Source organism: Phyllostomus discolor, chromosome 11 (genome assembly GCF_004126475.2).
Source record: "Phyllostomus discolor isolate MPI-MPIP mPhyDis1 chromosome 11, mPhyDis1.pri.v3, whole genome shotgun sequence".
Taxonomy (NCBI): domain Eukaryota; kingdom Metazoa; phylum Chordata; class Mammalia; order Chiroptera; family Phyllostomidae; genus Phyllostomus; species Phyllostomus discolor.
In genome coordinates, this window is record NC_040913.2 from 46,432,602 (window position 1) to 46,456,032 (window position 23,431).

The window sequence follows — 23,431 nt, forward strand, 5'->3', positions numbered from 1 at the left end:
GATTCCCCAGTGGGTGGGCTTGTGTATGTTCTAGGACCCTGTTTGTCTCTACAATGAACTCTCCTCTAAGGCTGGGAGTTTTTCCCACTGCTGCCTTAACCCCCACAGGTGTTTTCAGTCACCGGTTTTGAGGCTTTATTTCCCCATTCTTGAACCCTGGGTTGCATGGTCTGTCTCACTCCCCAGTTGTTCCTCCTGGTTTATCTGCATGCAAATGTGGGACCGCCCAGTCCACAATTTGCTGTCTTGCCTGGTCTACCAGCTGCTGCCTTGCCGAGCGTCTCCTCTGCCCTGCTGCCCACTTCCACCCCTTCTGCTGGTTTGGATGAATGTTTCTTCTTTAACTCCTTGGTTGTTGGACTTCCATACAGTTTGATTTCTTTCAGTTCTGGTCGTTTTTTTTTTTAATTGATTATTCTATTGTAGTTGTCCCATTTTCCCCCCTTCACTCTCCCCTGCCCTGCACACCCTGTCCTCTCACCCACATTTCGCCCCTTTAGTTCATATCCATGAGTCGTACATATAAGTTCTTTGGCTTCTACATTTCCCATCCTATTCTTGCCCTCCCCCTGTCTATTTTCTACCTACCATCTATGCTACTTATTCTCTGTACCTTTTCCCCCTCTTTCCTCCCACTCCCCTGTTGCTAACCCCCCATGTGATCTCCATTTCTGTTTCTATTCCTGTTCTAGTTGTTTGCTTGGTTTACTTTTGTTTTTGTTTTAGGTGTGGTTAATGATTATGAGTTTGCTTTCATTTTATTGTTCACATTTTTTATCTTCTTTTTCTTAGATAAGTCCCTTTAATATTTCATATAATAAGGGCTTGGTGATGATGAACTCCTTTAACTTGACCTTATCTGAGAAGCACTTTATCTGCCCTTCCATTCTAAATGAAAGCTTTGCTGGATAGAGGAATCTGGGATGTAGATCCTTGCCTTTCATGAGTTGGAATACTTCTTTCTAGCCCCCTCTTGCCTGTAAGGTTTCTTTTGAAAAGTCTGCTGATAGTCTTATGGGAACTCCTTTGTAAGTCACTGTCTCCTTTTCTCTTGCTGCTTCTAGGATTCTCTCCTTCACTTTAATCTTGAGTAGTGTAATTATGATGTTCCTTGGTGTGTTCCTCTTTGAGTCTAACTTATTTGGAACTCGCTGAGCTTCCTGGACTTCCTGGAAGTCTATTTCCTTTGCCATATTGGGGAAGTTCTCTTTATTATTTGTTGAAATAACTTTTCCACTTGTTGCTCTTCCTCTTCTCCTTCTGGCACCCCTATAATTTGGATGTTGGAATGTTTAAAGATGTCCTGGAGGTTCCTAAACCTCTCCTCATTTTTTTGAATTCTTGTTTCTTCATTTGGTTCTGGTTGAATGTTTCTTTCTTCCTTCTGGTCCACACTATTGATTTGAGTCCCAGTTTCCTTCTCATCACTATTGTTTCCCTCTGCATTTTCCTATATTTCATCTAGCATAGCCTTCATTTTTTCATCTAATTTGCAACCAAATTCAACCAATTCTGTGAACATCTTGATTACCAGTGTTTTGAACTGTGCATCTGGTAGATTGGCTGTCTCTTTGTCACTTAGTTGTATTTTTTCTGGTACTCTGATCTGTTCTTTCATTTGGGCATTTTTTTTTTGTCTTGATGTGCCAGTTACATACCAAGGGGCGGAGCCTTAGGTATTCACCTGAGTGGGGTAACCCATGTCACTGCATTGTGACATGGTATGTGGGGGAGGGGCCCCAGAGGGAACAACGGTGCTTGCTCCAGTCTGCCGGATTTCAGTCACTTTCCCCATTTTCCACCAGCAAATTGCGCCCTTCTGGTTCTGATTCCCATGTGGGTGGGTTTGTGTACATTCCAAGAGCCTCCAATGAACTTTCCTGTGAGGCTGGAAGTTTCTCTCGCTGCCACCTCAACCCCCACAGGTGTTTTCTGCCAGTGGTTTGAGGCTTTATTTTTCCATGCTAGGTTTGAGGCTTTATTTTTCCACACAGACCATCCAGCTCCCCAGTTTTCCCTCCTGCTATATCTGCACATGAATGTGGGACTGAATGTGGGCACACCCACTCCAGCAGCCACTGCCTTGCTGGTCAGCTGCAGCCTTGCACACCCCACTCTGCAATTCACTGCCAGGCTGGGTCCACTAGCCACCATCTTGCCCGCCCTGATCCTCTGACCGCCTCCTTGGTGTGAGTCCTCTCTGCCTGGTTGCCTCTCTCTGCCCCTCCTCTGGTCTGGATGAATGTGTCTTCTTTAACTCCTTGGTTGTTGGACTTCCTTAAAGTTTAATTTTCTGTCGGCTATGGTTGTTTTTTGTTTTTTAAATTTTCGTTCTTCTTTTGTTGTGAGAGGAGGCACAGTGTGCCTACCTATGCCTCCATTTTGGCTGGAAGTCCCGGGTTCTTAGTTTTTCTAGCAAAGTTTCCATGTTTACATTTTGTCCCATTATTGGTAGTTGTAACTTTGGTCACTTAATAAGGTGTACCCTGTAAGCTTTTTCACTGTAAATGTTCTCTTTTCCCCTTTGTAAATATTAAGTGTTCTATGGGGTGGTACTTTGAGACTATGTAAGTATTTTATTCACCATCAGATTTTTTACTTCATTTATTTACTGATGTTAGTATGAACTCATGGATTCCAGTTTTATTTAATGGGTCATAATTTGTTACCATCATCATTGGTTAAATTGTCCAAAATTTAGCCAGTGGAAGCTTCTTCAAGCTGACTCCTGTGCTTTCTCCCTTTTTTAATGGTGATAAAAAATTATAAATATATATATAAAATGTTTAGCATCTTAACCATTTTTTTAATCCTTACCCAAGGATATTGGGATGTTTATTGATTTTTAGAGAGAGAAGAAGGGAGGGAGAGAGAGTCAGACAGACAGACATCGATTTGAGAGGGGAAAATGATTGGTTGCCTTTTGTACGTACCCCACCTGGGAATTGAACCCACAACCTAGGTGTATGCTCTGACTGGGAATTGAACTGTAACTTTTCAGTGTATGAGACAATGCTCCAACCAACTGAACCACCCAGGCTGGGCCCATTTTTAAGTAAATGGTTGAGTAGTGTTAAGTCCTGTGGCTGTTTGACATGTTCTTACTATTCTTTGAGCACCTTTTGTCATAGAAAGATGTTGGAGATTCAGCTGTATATTTCTGAGCCCTGGTGTCATTCATTTTTGCAAGGCACTCTGGTTCCTTGTAGAAACTAAGATCTGGATACCACAAGTGCTTATTCTGCTCTCATATGCCAGTCTAGCACTACTGGGTATGTTCATTTTTCTCTCTTTTCATATTTGTATCTCTTTTCTGAAAGTGAGAAATCTGATTCCTGTTACCTTTAATATGTTCACTTATTTGTTTAGGCCTCTGTTCTTGTTTGTTCTTTTCTTTTTTCTTTTTTTTTTTTAAGATTTTATTTTATTTATTTTTAGAGAGGGAAGGGAGGGAGAAAGAGAGAGAGAGAGAGGGAAACATCAATGTGTGGTTGCTGGGGGTCATGGCCTGCAACCCAGGCATGTACCCTGACTGGTGTTCTTGTTTTTCAAACCTCTCTTCCACTACCAATGTGTGAAGGCTCTCCTCACCCTGCTTGGGCTATATTGCACTCATTAGACAGCTGCATTTGCTGTCCTCCACAGGGATGCTGTCAGTGCAGTCAGTCTTCTACCCAGTGTTCTGAGTTTGCACTCTCCTCATAGACATTCCTTCTGCTTTTTAACCTCTCTAGGGCTCTTAACAGTTTACTTCTGATTATCCTCCCATGTGGATACACTCGCCTTGCTAGCTTCTGACACACTTCTTGTTGAGCCATTCTGATTTTATGTGGATGCCCTCCTTACCCTGCTAAGCTCTGACACCTTGCTCCAGGCTTTTCCCCTTCCACCCAAGGCACTTCCTTTCTACCCTACGTGGGCTGTGACTACCCTGCTCAACCCACTCTGGAAATACATACCTTGCACGGCCTCACCTAATGGTTTTTCAGCTGAATTGTCCAAGAAGAGGATGTATTAATAGGAATTTAAAATAAAACAAAACCTCCCTGTCACACAGTTAAAGATTTGGTATTATTTGCTTGATTTTCTTAACCTGGAAAAGAAGGTGCCTAGTGAAAAGTCTGGCTCCATTGGTGTCAAATCTAACAAATCTAAGAAATATTTTAAAAATATAAGAGAAAGGAAAGACAAAAAGGCAAGAGGAACAAGACTGGAGTCTAAAGAACTAGTTGTGGAGTATTGAGAAATGGACTCGGTGATGAAGGAGAAACTGCACAACATTATAGGGTGGTCAGTGAAAGGAAGGACCTGATGTTTATTTCATCTTTTCTGAAGCTATTACTGTATTTAAGTAGTTGATGTTTATCATTTTAAACACAGGTCATTATGGAAAGGGTATATTTTAGTTGCAGTGTAGAAGGTCATATATGCTTCATATATTCACACACCAAGACAACATAATATATAATCCTTTTAAAATAAGTTTGAAGTTTCCAAGCATTAATTTTTATTCTAGAAAATTAACTCATCCAGAGTTCATCAATCCCTTATCATTTTAGCTAAGATGCCATTATAATTTTGTTTTTATGTATGGAAATGAAGTCCTCCCATCAAGTGTTTCCTGATTGCATCTGGGTGATTTTCTAGTCACCCTGACTAGAAATGTCAACATGATCTTTAATCCGTCCTTTTCTCTTGCTGCCCACTTCCAGTCACTTTCTCCTCTGTCAGTTCTCACAGTTTTAACAGTTTAAACACCCTGCCATATACTCCTTCTTGCATTCTACCATTACCTGATTCAAGCTTTCCTTACTTTTTATGAGGGTTTTTGCATTAGCCTCAATTCAGTTCAGTAAACATTATGCATGTACTTTCTGTGTCTTTGCCTTTGCCTATAGTGCCTCTATCTTAAAGGTAGCTAAATTAAATGCCTACAGAAGCCAAGTTCAGGAGTGGTACAGAAGAGGCTATTAGTGAATTCAGTGCCTGCCTACGTGTGTTTGTCAAGGGGATTGTATTCATGCTGAATTGGGATGCATCATTGCAAAACCTTTCGTATCTTTATTCAAATTTAATCTCATTTTATAATCATGGATATAACTTTTATGTCTTCTGCTGTCTGGGGACAGGGACCTTACACTTAGTACTTTACATATAGTATTTAGTACAATTTTAAAAAATTAGATACAAAATGGATAGGGAGGTTAAGAATAGTATAGGAAATGGAGAAGCCAAAAAACCTAATATGTACAACCCATGGATGTGATCTAAGGACATGTACTTCCCCCCAGTGCTGGAGGGAGAGGGTGGTGCAGGAAGAGGGGTAAAGGGAGGGGAAAAATGGCACAACTGTAATAGCATAATCAATAAAATAGACTTAAAAAATTAAAAAATAAAAATCAGGCTGTTATATAAGGTGTGCATTGATTCCATATTTGTAACCAAAAAAAAAAAAATTTAAAAACACGTAATTCAAATATATAGGAATAGTCTGGAAGGATATTTACTGTACCAAGATGTTAACAGTGGAATTATGACTTTTAAAACTTATTTTGGTTTGTCTGTATGTTTATGTGTAGACATATGTTTTTAGAGTATAGACAAACTGTTTATAATTTTAAAATATTGCTAAATTTAATTTTGGTCTTTAAAATTTTGTTAGGTAAATGAAACATCTTCAGTTAGACAAATAGTAAAATTTGCTGAAATACTGTATATCTATATTAAATATGCACTCATATGCTGCTAAATTCTAAAAATGCTCAGAAGTAAAAATAAGAATTGTAATAAAATCATTATTTGGATAAAATAATATTAGGACAGTTTTTAATACTATTAAGTGATAAAAACTTAAAATATTCATATGGGATTAATGTGATTTTTGTTTCTCCTATAGGATTACAAATAGGATAGTTGAGGAGAGCCAAAGATAAATATTAAGCTCTGTAAATATAATACTTTATTTAAAAATACAGTAGTGTTATTTCTTTTAATAGCATAGCTTTTAAGAAAAAAACAGGAAATCTAAATAATTAAAATTTCCTTCTTTTCTCCTTTTAAGGAATCAAGGAAGGACCGAGGTAAGATTATTTCTATTTAGATTTTATTTAAAACATGAAATTATTTTACTGTGTATTGGTAGTGGTGAAGAGAGGGTGCTGTTTGTATTCTGGAAAGCTCCATGTCAAACTATATAGTAGCTAATAGTCAGGAACACATTAGTATGAATGTCTCTCTTGTGTGGATGAATGGATTCCTTTCTAGTTGTTCATTTTTAGCATTCTGCTTTGACCTGAAATATACCCTCTCTCAATACTTATGACACTTAGTATTACCTCAGTGATATTTTAACATTGTTTCAGTGTGGCAGAGGCATTTAATTTAGCTTTTTGAGGGCTTTAGATTAGACCCATTAAGTCCAGCACATAATTTGAAGTACCTATCTCACAGTAGAGAGATATTTAATAAATACTTCCTAATCTTCCTTCGTGGTTAGGAGATCAGTAATTTATGTTTATAAATCTCTTTGATGTAAAATTTTATAGTTTTGGGGGGAGATCTGTTATATAGTAAAAATCATTTTGAAAGAATGCCTACTATGTCTTTTTATTCTAAATCTCAATATTGAGTATTCTTATAAATATTTAGTTGTATTTGTTAAAATATTCAAAAATAAAAGATCACCATGTACTCATACAGTAGTCATTAAGACCTAGAAAAGAATATATCATCTGCTTATGGGAATGTTTAAGCTATCTAAGTAGCTCACTTTTCTCCTTTCTAGTACAATTGCTTTCTTAATACCCCTAAAGTATTCATTCATTCAGCAAATTCTGTTTTCCTTCTGTGTGCCAGGCACTTTCTGGGAGATAGATGCATGTATAGGATTGGCCAAAAAGTCTGTTGAGTGTTTTCCATAAAATAAAAGACACATTTTTCATTTTCACCAATAACTTTATTGATTTGGATATTTTGAGTATGGCGTCTGTCTTCCATGTGGTATAACATTGATTATTCTCTATTGATGTCTCAGTTTGATTGCTATCAACTTCAGCCAGTCTACCGGACTGTCATCCAGCGAGAAATCTCCAGCATGAAACTTCACAAACCACTTTTGACACATTTGATCAGTCACAACACCTTCTCCATACATGGCACAAATCTTTTTGGGGGGATTCCATTTGTGTTTTTAGCTTTCTTGAAATAATAAAGCATAATATGCCAAAAATATTGCGTATTGTTTTCCATCTTCAGTATTAAAATGGCTATACAAAAATTCAATTTGGCTAAGTTTTTTTAAAATGCATGCTGATATGACAGCTGTCACAATACAATCTAACAAAATTGTTTCGAATGAAGTTAAGGACAGCTAAGCACTACTAGAGCCATCTTATGGGGAAAAAAAACAAACTTTTTGGCCAACCCAATACACACACACACACACACACACACACACACACATATATATATATATATATATATATATATATATTTATTTTTTAAGGGTATAAATATAACAAGACAGACTTTTGACCTTGAAGACCTTAGGGAGAAAAATTCTATCCCTATTTTGAAGATAGAATTTCTTCATCCATAGATCAGAGAAAATATTTGAAGTCTGTGTATTTGTAATGGTAGATTAGCCCCATTATTCTGAAAATGGGAATAGAATCTCTTTTATAACTAAGTATTAAAGATTTTTGGCTAAAGTTTTAAAAATGCTTAAATGACTAGAAGAGATTCACAATTTTAAAAAGTTATTTGATTTATAGTCAGAATTTCTGTACTTTTGAATATAAAAGTCTATTGTAATTAGCTTTGTTTAATGTGTCTATTAGGTGTCGTTTACTTTAAATGAGGATCTTGCAAATATTCATGATATTGGCGGAAAACCAGCTTCAGTCAGTGCCCCTAGAGAACATCCTTTTGTCTTGCAAAGTGTCGGAGGACAAACATTAACAGTATTTACTGAGAGCTCATCAGGTAAGTGAGAATAGAATTATTTAATGTGATTCCTGTACATGTTGAATGGATTTTCTGTCTCAACATACACTCTAAGGTCATTACCAAGACTGTTCACCTATTGTGGAATACCTCTGTTACTCATATCATACTGCTTCTCTTTACTGTGATTGATGAAATTTTGGCAGTTACTAGAAGTGTTTAATTTCCATTTGGGACATTAAGAAATAGAACAAAGCAGATGGAAAAGTGGGGTGCATCAAGCTGTCTTCTAAGATGTTGAAGAAACCATATTCTGAGTTTTGCCTATTTTGGTAAATTGATCTTCAGCAACTATAAGTTTTTTTTTAAATGCTGCTTAATATTAGGGAATGTTTTAGTCTGAATTTTTGCTCTCATGTGCTGTTGATACTAAGAGGGTCTGTGTAATGCAAAGATGAACTTTTTTCAATTAGTATAGACTTCCAGGGAACAGTGTAAAATATAGTTCAATTTTGTGTGTTTGATATAGATATTTTAACCATTCAGTAAATCAGGAGCGAGTGTTTCAGTTCGTGAATTAAATACAGAGGGAACTTTTTTGCGTCATACATATATGAATATGTTTATTTTCATCGTTTCTTCATTTTTACCTTCACTGAATTTAGAACATTGCTATTAAAAAAAACAGTCCATTTATTTTAGTGGAGTTAATTTCTCATATATAATTCAAATCGGTTTCTGATGGTATAAATGAAAAGATCCGTGATTTTGTTGTATTTTCACTAAGCATTAGGAAAAAAGCTATAAAAATTGTAGTATGTTAAGAACATCATTGTCGCCCTGACCAGTGTTGCTCAGTTGGTTGGGCATCATCTCACAAAATAAAAGGTTGCAGTTTTGTTTCCCAGTTAGGGCACATGCCTGGGTTGTGGATACAGTTCCTGGTTGAGGCGTGTTGGAGAGGCAAACAATAGATGTTTCTCACATTGATGCTTCTCTTCCTCCCTCCCTTACACCACTTTCTAAAATAAATAAATAAATAAATAAAATCTTCTTTTAAAACGTGTCCTTGTTTAAAAAAAGGAATATGATCAGATAAATTTTTGTGGTATCTTGAATTGCTAGTAACTGCATACATTGAATTTTAAAAATCAGTTTTTTTTCCCCACCCGGATGTGGAGTCTAAAAAAGGGTAAATTCGAACTTTTTAGTCATGTGATTTAATGCAAAAGAATCATTTTATTGCATTATTCTGATGCTGTAATAATTCGTAGTGTAGTATTTGTATTGTGGGAGGTAAAAAATGTTAAACATTTTCTCCTGGAGAAGTTTCAGCCATTCAACACATGTTTATTATGTGCAACATTGTGCAGGGCATAGCATAGGCACATCCGGGGAATCTGAAATTTGTCTTGCTATTGATGGGATGTAGTAAGACCTATTGAACCTGTGAGGTTTTCTCTACTTTTGTGGTTATCCTGGAATGAAGGAGGCTTGGAACCAAGATGGTAAAAAGAAGGCAAAGCCTTGAAGAAAATTTGAGGTAGGGGAGCTTGAACTTCCCCTGTAGAAAAAGGTATCTTATTTCAAAATCTTTATATCTTATATTGCTAGTTTTTCCAAAGCATGATTTATTCCTGCTACTTATACAAAAGACAGTAATTTAGAAAACTAAGATTTTTTTGTCCTCCAAATTAACCTTCCATTTTTAATCTTGTAAATTCTTTAGTTAGTGTTGTACTCTTTTTGAACATTTTGGTTCACATTTCTGGTTACAGTGTACTCCAACATGAATATGGTATTATAAATTATCTTGTTAGGAATATGGAAAAGGATCAAGATTGTCATCCTTCTGGAGTTTGGACAATATGTCCTGCTCTGTAGAACTAATATAGGTCTAAGTTGCTATTAGATGGTGTACACTATAAAGGATATTTTTGCTTCTTAATCTCATTAATCATTTATGTTTTGGGTAGTTGTTCTTTGACTCTGTATTTTTCTGTGCTTTAATTTTCTTATTAGTGAAATGGGGATAGCAATTATTTACATTTATGTATAAATATATTTAAAACACTTAGAAAAATACAGTATATAATAAATGCTCAGCTGTTATTACTAATATTAGATTTATTTTTAAACACTTTAGGTTTGAAGTTTGAGACCTGAATTCATTTTATTTTATTTTTTTAAAGAACTTACTTATTTTTATTGTTTTATGTTTTATTCATTATTTATTTATTTTTAGAGAAAGGGGAAGGGAAGGAGAAAGAGAGGGAGAAAAACATCAAGCCGATGCCTCTCATATGCACCCTGACCAGGGACCAAACACACAACTCAGGCAGTGCCCTGACCAGGAATCAAACCTGTGACCTTTTGTTTTGCAGACCATGCTTAACAAACTGAGCCATACTGGCCAGGGCACGTGCATGAGTTTTAGCTCCCTCTATGTATATCACTTGATAAAATTCAGTGAATAGAGATGTTTATGTTTGGTGTTTTTGACTGGATGACCAAGAAAAGGCTGTGCAGTTGTTATTCATAGTTTGTTTTCTGAGGAGTCTTGTGTCCTTTGTTATTTCTGCTTGTTAAGGCATCAGTTCTACCATTGGGTTACATGGCTCTGACTGTCATCATGCTTTTAAAATGCTAGGTATGTATGTATAGTTCCATGTTTTTCTGTAGAACAGACCATAGCTCTCATTAGAGTCTCAGAGGAGTCTGTGACACAAAAAAACTTCAGAGACACCACTGTAGTGTTACCTTGGTTGGTCATGAATTGCCAAAAGTATAAGTAACTAAACCATTTTACACTAAGTGGTTTTTTTTTTAATTTTTACATTGAAATATACACAAGGCAGGCATTATCTTGAACATTTTTATGTTTTCCCTCAAGCATACAACTATACCTGCTTATTAAAAAATTAGTTCTTTTGTTCTGGTCAGCTGGAGACAGATAGATATACTTCACTTCCTTGTACAACCAAAAGAAGGATAGCAACCAATTTAAAAACAAAACACAACCAGAACTGACAGAAAATCAAAGTGTATGGAAGACTGACAACCAAGGAGTTAAAGAAGAAATATTCACCCAGACTGTTTCACCAAGACAAAGAAATATGGCCCAAATGAAAGAACAGGTCAAAACTCAAGAAAAAGAGCTAAGTGACTAGGAGATAGCCAACCTATCAGGTGCAGAGTTCAAAACACTGGTAATCAGGATGATCACAGAAATGATTGAGTATGGTTGCAAAATAAAGGAACAAGTGAAGGTTGTGCAAAGTTTACTAAAGCAAAATATACAGGGAACCAACAGTGAAGGGAAGGAAACCGGGGCTCAAATTAACAATTTGGAACAAAAGGAACAAATAAACATTCAACCAGAACAGAATGAAGAAACATGAATTCAAAAAAAAAAAATGAGGAGAGGCTTGGGAACCTCTGGGACAACTTTAAACATTCCACCATTTGAATCAGGGATGCCAAAAGGAGAAGTGGAAGAGCAAGAAAGCAAAAACTTATTTGAAAAAATAATGAAGGAAAACTTCCCCAATCTGGCAAAGGAAATAGACATAGAAGTCGAATAATCTCAGAGTCTCAAACAAGAGCACACCAGCACACTGCAATTACATTACTCAAGATTAAAGATAACGAGAGAATCTTAAAAACAGCAAGAGAAAAGGAGACAGTTACCTGCAAAGGAGTTCCCATAAGACTATCAGCTGATTTCTCTAAAGAAACCTTACAGGCAAGAAGGGGCTGGAAAGAAGTATTCTAAGTCATGAAAGGCAAGGACCTGCATCCAAGATTACTGTATCCAGCAAAGCTATTAATTTAGAGTGCAAGAACAGATAAAGTGCTTCCAAGACAGCATAAAGCTGAAGGAGTTCATCATCACCTAGCCCTTGTTGTATGAAATGTAAAAGGGATTTATCTAAGGAAAAGAAGATCAAAACTATGAACAGTAAATTGACAGCAAACTCAGAACTGTCAACAACCAAACCTAAAAAACCTAAAACGAAGTAACCAAGCAACTAGAACAGGAACAGAATCCCAGAAATGGAGATCACATGGAGGGTTATCAGTTGGGAGGTAGAGAAGGAAGAATGGGGGAAGTTACAGGTAATAAGAAACATAATTGGTAGGTACAAAATAAACGGGGAGGTTAAGAATAGTGTAGGAAATGGAAGCCAAAGAGCTTACATATAAGACCCATGGACATGCTCTAAAGGAGGGAGAAGCTGGAGGGGTATTAGGTGGAGGGGGATGAAGGGGAGAAAAAAATGGGATAACTGGGATAGCATAACCAATAAAGCATACTTAAAAAGTTACTTTTTAGCCCTGGCTGGCGTAGCTCAGTGGATTGAGCGCGGGCTGCGAACCAAAGTGTCGCAGGTTCGATTCCCAGCCAGGGTACATGCTTGGGTTGCAGGCCATACGCCCAGCAACCGCACATTGATGTTTCTCTGTCTCTCTCTTGCTCTCTCTCTCTCTCTCTAAAAGTGAATAAATAAATTTTAAAAAGTTACTTTTTAAAAGATCCTCATTAGAGAATATGTTTATTGATTTTAGAGAGAGAGAGAGATGGAGGGTGGGAGAGAAAGAGACACATTGCGAGAGAGATACACCAATTTGTTGTCTCCCGTATGCGCCCCTACCAGTGACCTGGCGACCAAACCTGGAACCTAGGCTTGTGCCCTGACTGGGGATCAAACTTGTACCTTTTGGTGGATGGGAGGATGTCAATTAGCTGACCATCGGGCCAGGGCTTAAAAAATTACTTTTTAGGCTCTTCATTTCTTTTTAATAGTGCAACAGGTCTATAAAACAGGGAATTTTCTAAGAAAAATTAAAACCTACTTGAGTTTATTATGTTGAGTTTATTTTTAATATTTTTATTCTTTGTTATATTTTTGCATGGCCCATTTTCTTTTCTTTTTTTATTTTTAACACTGTCCTAGGATAGAATGGACCACCTCAGTAGCTTCTGAGACCAATACATTTCTATCACCACAATTACTTTAGCAAACCTGGTTCCCTTCACTTCTGCAACATGACGCAGAGTTAGTGAAGCATGGCCCATTTTCAACCAATTTTTCTAGTGATTCAATTCCACATATTTGGTGGGGTAGGATTAGAAGAGACTTATGATATGTTTTACAATGCTTTCTCCTTAACTAAAACCATCTGTGTCACCCTTCCTCTTCTCTAAAATAAACAAACATATCCTTGGATAAATATTTTATTTAATCTTTTAAAAATATTTTGTTATTTGTGTTATTACAGTTGTCCCAGTTTTTCCCCCTTTGATCCCCTCCACCCACCCTGCTTCCCATTCCTACAGTCAATCCCTTCACCATGTCTGTGTCCTTGGGTCATGCATATATGTTCTTTGACTACTCCCTTCACCATCTTTCACACAGTCCCCACCTCCCCTCCTCTCCTCTCACAGCTGTCAGTCTCCATGTTTCTATGCCTCCGATTCTGTTTTGTTTCTTAGTTTATTTTGTTCATTAGATTCCACTTATAAGTGAGATCATATGCTATTTGTGTTTCATTGACTGGCTTATTTCACTTAGTAAAATAGACCCCAGTTCCAACCAGGCTGTCCCAAAAGGTAAGAATTCCTTCTTTTTTTTTTTTTTTTTTTGTTGTGTAGTACTCCACTGTTAAACATACCATTGCTTTTATATCCACTTATTTATTGATGGGCATTTGGGCTTGCTTCCAGATTTTGGCTATTGTAAATAATGCTTCTATGAATGTAGGGGTGCATATATTCTTTTGAATTGGTGTTTTGCACTTCTTAGGACATATTCTCAGAAGTGGAATTGCTGGATTATAAGGCAGTTCCATTTTTAAGTTTTTGAGGAAACCCCATACTGTTTTCCAGGGTGGCTGCACCAGTCTACATTCCCACCAACAGTGTACTAGGGTTCCATTTTCTTCATATCCTTGCCAGCACATGCTGTTTGTTAATTTATTATAGCAGTTCTGACAGGTATGAGGTGATATCTCATTGTGGTTAATTTGCATCTCTTTGATGGCTCATGATGAGCATTTTTTTTTAATATGTCTATGGGCCCTCTTTATGGCCTCCCTGGAGAAGTGTCTGTTCAGGTCCTTTGTCCACTTTTTAATTGTATTTGTCTTCCTGGTGTTGAGTTGTGTGACTTCTTTACATCTTTCAGAGATTAAACCCTTATCTGATACATCATTGGCAAATGTGTTCTCCCATACAGTGGATTCCCTTTTCATTTTGATGATGCTTTCTTTAGCTGTGCAGAAGCTTTTTAATTTGCTGTAGTCCTACCCATTTATTTTTTGTTTCTCTTTCCCCAGGATATATATCAACAAAAATAATTGCTCTTCAAGATATCTGAAACTTACTGCTTACTTTTTCCTCTATAATTTTTACAGTATCACGAATTATATTTAAGTCTGTTATCCATTTTGAGTTTATTCTGCTGTATAGTGTAACTTGGTGGTTTAGTTTCATTTTTTTTTTTGCAAGCACTAGTCCACTTCTCCCAGCACCATTCTCTATTTTATTCTCTTGTCTCCTTTGTTAAATATTAGTTGACCATAAAGATGTGAGTTTTATTTCTGAGCTCTCTATTTCGTTCCATTGATCTATGTGTCTTTTCTTTTGCCAGTACTGTTTTGATTAAAGTGACCGTATAGTACAGTTTGGTATCAGGTGTTGTGATCCATCCAACTTTGTTCTTCTTTCTCAGGATTGCTTAGGCTATTTGGGGTCTTTTTTGGTTCCATAAATTTTTGGAATATTTGTTCTAGATCTGTGAAATATGCCATTGGTATTTTATTTTTTTAAATTTTTAAATAAGATTTTATTTACTTTTAGAGAGAGGGGTAGGGAGGGAGATAGAGAGGGAGAGAAACATCAGTGTGTGGTTGCCTTTTATGTGCTCCCTACTGGGGACCTGGTCCACAACCCAGGCATGTGCCCTGACTGGGAATCAAACCAGCATCCCTTTGGTTCGCAGGCTGCCACTCAATCCCCTGAGCCATACCAGCCAAGTCTCATTGGTATTTTAGTAGGAATTTCTTTGAATCTGTTGATTGCTTTGGGTAGTATGGACATTTTAATGATGCCAATTCTTCCAATCCATGAACACGATATAGGCTTTCACTTATTTGTATCTTCCTCTGTTTCTTTCTTCAGTATCCTATAGTTTTCCAAAGATAGTTCTTTTACCTCCTTGGTTAAATTTATTCCTAAGTACCTAATTTTCTTTTTCTTTTTTTTTTTTCTGTTGCAATAGTAAAAGAGGTTGTTTTCTTAGTTTCTCTTTCTGATTGTTCATTATTTGTGTATAAGAATGCCAGTGGTTTCTGAGTATTGATTTTGTATCCTGCTACTTTGCCTAATTCATTTATTATATCTAGTAGTTCTTTGGTGGAGCCTATATGGTTTTTTGTGTACACTGTCATGTTGTTTGTGAATGACAGCTTTACTTCCTCTTTTCCACTTTGGCTTCCTTTTGTTTCTTCTTCTTTGATCACTGTGGTGAGGCTTTCCAGTACTATGTTGTATAAGAGTGGTGAAAGTGGACATCCTTGTCTTGTTCCTGATCTTAAGGGAGAAGCTTTTAGTTTTTGCCCATTGAACATGAAGTTGGCTGTAGGTTTTTTGTATATGTCCATTGATGCAGACTCCAACCAGTGGGGTCCTTAGTGTTGTGGATGCAACAAATTCACAGGGACAAGTAGTCCTGTAAAGAAAAAGGGATGGCATGGCCACTCTGAGTGAGAGAGTGCCCTGACCCTTACCTGGACAGGCTTTTATTGCTTTCTGGGAGCACTGCATCAAAGAAGGTTCTCATTCATTATGCTTAGATTTGCTTTAGGTGATTACTTTTTACAGATACCAAAGAAAAGGATGTTGCTGATTACTTCTTATGGATAACAAAGAAAAGGATGTTGCGAATGCAAGGGGAAAAGTGGTTGAATTGGTTACACTCTGTCCTCAGGAGGTTTAGCGTAAACTTTAGGAAGTTATTTCAAAGATAAGCATTAACCATTTGCTGCCTTAACTCATGGTGAGGAAGTTTTAGCAAAAGCAACCTAGATATAATGCAGGCCTGGTTCCCCATGGGAAAGCCAATCTATGTGCCTGGCTTCTGTGTGCCACCTTGTACCTGTTGGTTTCCCGAACCAGGGCTGAGCTACATTTGCCACTGCCATGTGGACAGGTTCCCTATAGGCCTTTATTATTTACATACAACCCATATATTCCCATTTTACTGAGAGTTTTTATCATAAGTGGTTGCTGAATTTTATCGAATGCTTTTTCTGCATCTATTGCTCTGATCATGTGATTTTTACCTTTCATTTTTTTTGTTATGTATCACATTTATTGATTTGCAAATATTATACCAATCTTTTATCCCTGGGATAAACCCCACTTGATCATGGTGAATGATCTTTTTAAAGTATTGCTAGATTTCATTTGCTAGTATTTTGTTGAGAATTTTAGCAAATGCTTATCAAGGATATTGGCCTACAGTTTTCTTTCTTTGTTGTGCATTTACCTGGTTTTGGAATTGGGAATACTGGCCTTGTAAAAGAGCTTGGAAGTCTTCCCTGTTCTGGAATTTTTTTTGGAATAGTTTGAAAAGGATAGGTGTTAGTTCTTTGAATGAATGGTAAAATTCACTTTTAAAACCATCTAGTCTAGGACTTTTTGTTTGCTGGGAATTTTTTTTATTACTGTTTCAGTTTCATTAGTTGTTAGTCTTTTCAGGTTTTCTGCTTCTCCCTGATTTGGTTTTGGAAGATTGTGTGTTTCTAAAAATTTATCCACTTTGCTCAGGTTCTCCAATTTCTTGGTATATAGTTGTTGATAGTATTTTCTTACAATCTTTGTATTTCTGTGGTATCAGTTTCTTCTCTTTCATTCCTTTCATTTCATATTTTTTAAAATGATATTTTTATTGATTATGCTATCACGGTTGTCCTGTTCTTTCCCCCTTTGACCCTCTCCACCCAGGGCCTCTCCTTCTCCACCCTGAAGGAGGACAGCTGCAGGCATCTGGCTCACCACTGTGTTCTTTTTTTAAATAATACTTTATTGATTGTTATTATAGTTGTCTTCATTTTTCCTTTGCCTGCCCCCTCTATCCAGCACCCCATACTCCCTCAGGCAATCCCCCCTGCATTGTTCATGTCCATGGGTCAGGCATATATGTTTTTGGACTACTCCATTTCCTATATTGTACATTACATCCACAGGCTATTATGTAACTACCTATTTGTACTTTTTTAATCCCCTCACCTCTTCACCCATTGTCCCCTTCCCCCAACTCATCTGGCAGCCTTCTAGTAACTTCTTTTCTCTTGCTTTTAAGAGTCTCTCTTTATCTTTAACCTTTGGCCTTTTAACAATTATGTGTCTTGGAGTGTAACTCTGTGTATTCATCATAATTGGGACTCTCTGTGCTTCGTGGACTTCCATGTCTATCTCCTTTGCCAAATTCGGGAAGTTTTCTTTCACTAGTTTTTCAGATAGATTTCCAATTTCTTGCTCTTTTTTTTTCTCCTTCTGGCACCCCTATTAGGAGAATGTTGGACTTCTTGAAGTTGACCCAGAGGTTGTTTATACTGTCCTTATTTTTTTTTTAATGATACTTTTTTTTGTTGTTGTTCTGTGTGGTTGCTTTTTGCTTCCTTATGTTCCAAATCATTGATTTGATTCTTGGCTTCATTCACTCTACTGTTGCTTCTCTGTAAATTGTTTTTTATTTCAATTAGTGTATCCTCTGTTTCTGACTGGGTCTTTTTATGTTGCTAAGGTTGTTACTAAGTTGCAGAGCATCCTTATAACGAGTGTTTGGAACTCTGCATCTGATAGATTCCTTATCTGCATTTTATGTAGCTCTTTTTCTGGAGTTTTGATCTGTTCTTTCACGTGGACCATGTTTCTCTGTCTCTCTATTTTGGCAGCCTCCTTGTTTCTATGTATTAAGTAGAACTTCTTTAAGTGGCCTTGGTAGAGTGGTCCAATGTAGTAGGTATCCTGTAAGATCCAGTAGCACAGCCTCCGCTATTACCCAAGCTGAGTCCTGGAGGTGCACCCTTTGGTTGGTCTGAGTACACACACCTTCCTCTTGTAGTTGAGCCTTGGTTGCTATTTACAGATCACTGGGAGGGATTTACCCAGACTAGTCAGTTGCAAGGATTGGCTGTGACCACTGACCACTACCCTCCTCCCTCTATGGAGGATCAGTTATGCAGGGGCTGGGTGATGGTGCCCCTGTGTGGTCTGTAGTTGTCCATTGAGTGGGTTGGAAGTGAACCATGTCTGCCTATGTCACCATCTTGACTGGAAGCCTCCCCGATTTTATTAATTTGTGTCCTCCCTCTCTCTGTTTCTTGATGAGTCTGGTTAAAACTTCATAAATTTTGTTTATCTTTTCAAAGAACCAGCACCTGGATTTATTAACCTTTTGATTTTTTTTTAAGTCTTTAGTTATTTTTCTCCCTCTGATCTTCCTCCTACTCTGGGCTTTGTTTGTTGTTGTTGTTGTTGTTGTTTTTCCTAGTTCTTTTAGGTGCACAGTTAGATTGCTTATTTTAGATTTTTCTTCTTGGGATAGGCCTGTGATGCTGTGAACTTCCCTCTGAGGACTGCTTTCACTGTGTCCAAAAGGTTTGGGTTGTTGTGTGTTCATTTTCATTTGTTTCCAGGTACTTTCTGGTTTCTTCCTTAATCTCCTTGATGACTCATTTATTATTTAATAATGTGCTATTTAGTCTCTCTATACTTGAATATTCTTGAGTTTTTTAATTGAGGTTGATTTCTTGTGATTGTGATCTCAGAAAATGCTTGGTATTTTCAATTTTCTTGAGTTTTCTGAGACTTATTTTCTGTCCTACCATGTGACCATGTGGTCTGTCTTTGAGAATGATCAATGTGCACTTGAGAAAAATGTGTATTCTATTGCTTTGGAATAAAATGTTCTGTAAATATCAGTTAAATCCATTTGATCTAGTGTGTCATTTATGGTCACTGTTTCCTTGTTGATTTTTTTTGTCAGAAGACCTATTCATTGGTTACAGTGGGTTGTTAAAATCCCCTACAATGTTGTCAATCTCTTCCTTAAAGTCCTGTATGGTTTTCTTTATATTTTTAGATGCTTGTTTATTGGGTGCATATATGTTTACACGGATTATATCCTCTTGTTGAATTGATCCCTTTAGTGTTATGTAGGGACCTTCTTTGTCTTTTGTGATGGTCTTTGTTTTGAAGTCTGTTTTGTCAGGTGTAAGTATTACTGCCCTAGCTTTTTTTCATCTCTATTTGCATGAGGTGTTTTTTTCCACCTTTTAACTTTCAGTCTGTGTAAATTTTTTGTTCTGAGGTGGGTCTCTTGTAAAAAGCATATATGATCCTATTTTCTTATTCATTGTGCTACCCTATATGTTTTGATTGGAGCATTTAGTCCATTCACGTGTAAGGTTATTATTGATAGGTACTTATCCATTGCCATTTTATTCCTTTATACCTATGTCCTCTCTATATATACAGTGGTACCTTGTTCTCATAATTACTTTGTTCCAAAACTTGTGATGAATGCCAAAACCAATAAGTACGTCTATTTTGTACCTGTCTATCATGCTTCTTATTCCCTGTACCTTTCCCCCATTCTTCCTCCTCCCTGCTGATAACCCTCCATGTGGTCTCCATTTCTTTGATTCTGTTCCTGTTCTAGTTGTTTGCTTAATTTTTGTTTTTTAGGTTTGGCTGTTGATAGTTGTGGGTTTGTTGTTATTTTACTGTTCATAGATTTTGATCTTCTGTTTCTTAGATATCTAAGTCCCTTTAACATTTCATATAATAAGGACTTGGTGATGATGAACTCCTTGAACTTGACCTTATCTGGGAAGCACTTATCTGCCCTTCCATTCTAAATGATAGCTTTGCTGGATAGAGTAATCTTGGATGCAGGTCCTTGCTTTTCATGACTTGGAATACTTCTTTCCAGCCCCTTCTTGCATGAAAGTTTTCTTTTGAGAAATCAGCTGATAGCCTTATAGGAATTCCTTAACAGGTAACTCTCTCCTCTTGCTGCTTTTAAGATTGTCTTTGATCTTGCATAACTTAATTACAATGTGCCTTGGTGTGCTCCTCCTTGGGTCCAATTTCTTTGGGACTGTCTGGGCTTCCTGGACTTCCTGGAACTCTATTTTCTTCACCACATTAGGGAAGTTCTCCTACATTATTTATTCAAATAAGTTTTCGATATCTTGCTCTTCCTTTTCCCCTTCTGGCACTCCCATGATTTGGATGTTGAAACATTTAAAGTTGTCCCAGAGACTCCAAAGCCTCTCATCCTTTTTTTTTTTTGCATTCTTGTTTTGTCATTCTGTTTCATTTGGATGCTTATTTTTTTTTTCTTTTGTTCCAAATTGTTTATTTGAGTCCTGGTTTCCTTCCCTTCAGTGTTGGTTCCCTGTATATTTTGCTTTATTTCACTTTGGGTAGCCTTCATTTGTTCCTTCATCTTGCAACTGAGCTCAACCAATTCTGTGAGCATCCTGATTACCAGTGTTTTGAACTCTGCATCAAATAGGTCATCTGTGTCTTCCTCGTTTAGTTATTTTTCTGGAGTTTTGATCCATTCTTTCACTTGGACCATATCTTTTGTCTTGGCGCACGTGTTACATGGGAGGGGTGGAGCCTTAGGTATTCACAGGGCTGGGCAACCTTCTTTGCTGCGTTGTGGCGCTTTGAGGAAGGGGTCAGGGAAGGAAAAATGGCACTTGCTCTGTTCTCTTATTTTCCATCACTTCCCTCACTTCCCACAAGCAGTTTGTGCCCTTTAGGTGCTGATTTGAAGGCAAATGGGTTTGTTCTCGTTTTAGGTCCCTGTGGGTCTCTTCAACCTACTCTCCTGTGAGGCTGGAAGTTTCTCCCTCTGCTGCCTCAACCCCTATGGATCTTTTCCTCAGAGTGTGGTTTTGAGTCTTTAGTTTCCAGTGCTGAAACCCAGGGAGGGTTTCCTGGTCCGTCTGGTTTGTCTGCGAGTGAATGTAGGATTGCTTGTGTGGTTCACCAGCCATTGCCTTGCCTACCTGGTCCTCTTGCTGCTGCCTTGCCGCGTCCTCTCCACCCTACTACCCATATTCGTCCCTCCTACCTTCTAGTTGAATGTTTCTTCAACTCCTTGGTGGTTGGACTTTTATTTAAATGTTTTTCTGGCACTTCTGGTTGTTTTTTGTTTTTAAATCAGTTGTTTTCCTTCTTTTGGTTGTGCAAGGAAGTGAAGTGTTCTGTCTACACCTCCATCTTGGCTCCCTCTTCTTAAAGGTACTTCTTAAAAGTGGTTTTTTAAGTAGGTTGACTGTTAGTGACAGATACAGGCTTTCATGCAAAGTTAATAGTCTTTTTCTTATGACATTTGAAGTTCAAAATTAAAATATTAAATTCCTTTGTTCCCCACTTTATTTCTTGCTCATTATATATAGATTTTTTGCAAGATGATCCTTTTACTTTCTCTTTGCTATTCAGATTAGTTTAGCACTGTGTGCTGTGTCACTTGGCTAGCCACTGTATACATTATAATAAGATGTATTCCTGAGATTACATAGTAACTGAGATAACTGGATGTGAGGATTTACTTGGTAGTGGCCTGCCTTACTTTCAAACTTGAATTTGGTAACATACACCAGTATACATAGGTCTTACAATGTATTTGTATTTGAAGAAAAATATATATATGGGAATGTTCTTTAATGCTGAATTACCAGTCATTTTGAAAACTGAACTGATACTGTAGAACTTATCATCTGCCTTGTATGGTATTGTTCTGCAACTGTGGTAAGTGAAGCATAAGCAAAAGTAATATTTTCATTTTAACTTGAATTTTCGAGTGCTTATGGGAAACATTACCTTGGTGCATATCTCATTTGTTGAGACTAGGATATTAGATATATAATTTTCAGAGGTTTGAGTTAACCTTTATGTATTTGTGTGCATGCTTTTTGGCATTCAAACTATAGTTGCTTTCTTCTTTGTTGAATTTTCTTATCGTTGCTTTTAAACATGAATTACAGTGTGTTGCCTAAATTATCCCATATGCATATTACTAGTTGCTGTGCAGTGGGTTTGAGATTTTATTTAGCCTTCTGTCATAATTGTAATTATTTTTTAAAGATTTTATTTATGTATTTTTAGACAGGGGAAAGGAGGGAGAAAGAGAGGAAGGGAAACATCATTGTGTGGTTGCCTCTTGCATGCTCCCTACTGGGGACCTGGCCAGCAACCCAGGCATGTGCCTTGACTGGGAGTTGAAAGGGTGACCTTTTGGTTTGCAGGTCAGCACTCAATCCACTGAGCTACACCAGCCAGGGCATAATTGTAATTATTTTTATATTACTGTAGTACAGTGGCTCTCAAATGTTTTGATCTAGGGATCCTTTATACCTTATTTGTTGATATAAATAACACTTTTATTTTTAAAACTATTTCCCTCCCAAAAATTAGTGTGAAGATTGACACTTTGAAAATCTCATAACCAGCTTAAAAGACAAGCTGGATTCTCGTATGTGCTTCTGGAATCAGTAGTTCCAGTAATCAGTAATATTGGAATCAGTATTAGCAGTGTTATTTTGGCTGAAGTTTTGATGAAAATCTGACCTCTTACATGTACATAGTTAGAAAAGAGAAGAACACTTACTAGCATTTTCAGATAATTGTGGATATTCATCTTTTCACACTATACCAAACTACAAGTGTTAGTTTTTTGCAGGTGAGTTGAAATAGAGTCTGAAACCCTATCAGTGGACTTTTTGTACTGTTACATTGAAATCCACTGGTTTTATCTTGTACTTTGAATGGATCTTTCACTTATCTTTTTAAAATAATATTACATGTCCATTATTTGGTGAATATTGAGTCACTGAATTATGCAGTTCTGCCATGTTCCATTGTATAGTATCAAAATTTTGTATTCATTAACACCGTTGAATTAACTGGAAAGTCTTTAAGTATTGGAGGGCTGTCAAGCTTATGGTCGTGGGTAAAAGTTTTTCAGAATTTCTGATTTTGACTTCAGTGTTTGAATTTTATTAATGGCAAGAAATACTGAATACTGTCTGCTGTTTTCTCTGAAAAGATGGGCGTATTCCATTTATTTTTGAGAAAGTAATACCCAAGTCTGAATAACCATAGTTTGTCTCTCAATCATTTTTTAAAATAAAAATGATCTTCCTGAAAAAAGAAGCTACTTCAGCTCCTGACTCAAACAATCACACAAATGCTTTTTTGCTTTTTTTTTTTTTTTTTTTGACACAGGCATCCTCTGTTTGTATCCAGCAGAAGTGTTTTATATGCAGAATGTTAAAGAATGTGTATCAAGGGTCAGAATTGAATTAAAACAATTTTTATTGTTCATCAAGAACATGTTTAAGTAAAACTGCCCCCCCCCCTTTTTTTTTAATCCTCACTCAAGGATATGCTCATTGA

General features: G+C 36.9%; 1 protein-coding gene and 1 non-coding gene across 2 annotated transcripts in view; one reads left to right on the forward strand and one right to left on the reverse strand.

Annotated features, from left to right (window-relative positions):
* The window catches only part of GTF2F2 (general transcription factor IIF subunit 2), a 177,915-nt gene that overhangs the window by 7,397 nt on the left and 147,087 nt on the right, over positions 1–23,431 (forward strand). The window contains exons 3-4 of the mRNA XM_028526576.2: positions 6,062–6,080; positions 7,839–7,983. Coding sequence (XP_028382377.1) covers positions 6,062–6,080; positions 7,839–7,983 — 164 coding nt within the window. The remainder of the gene's footprint in view (positions 1–6,061; positions 6,081–7,838; positions 7,984–23,431) is intronic.
* On the reverse strand, positions 12,892–13,021 carry LOC114509003. The gene has a single exon (XR_003685574.1). It is a non-coding gene; the product is annotated as a small nucleolar RNA SNORA66 (small nucleolar RNA).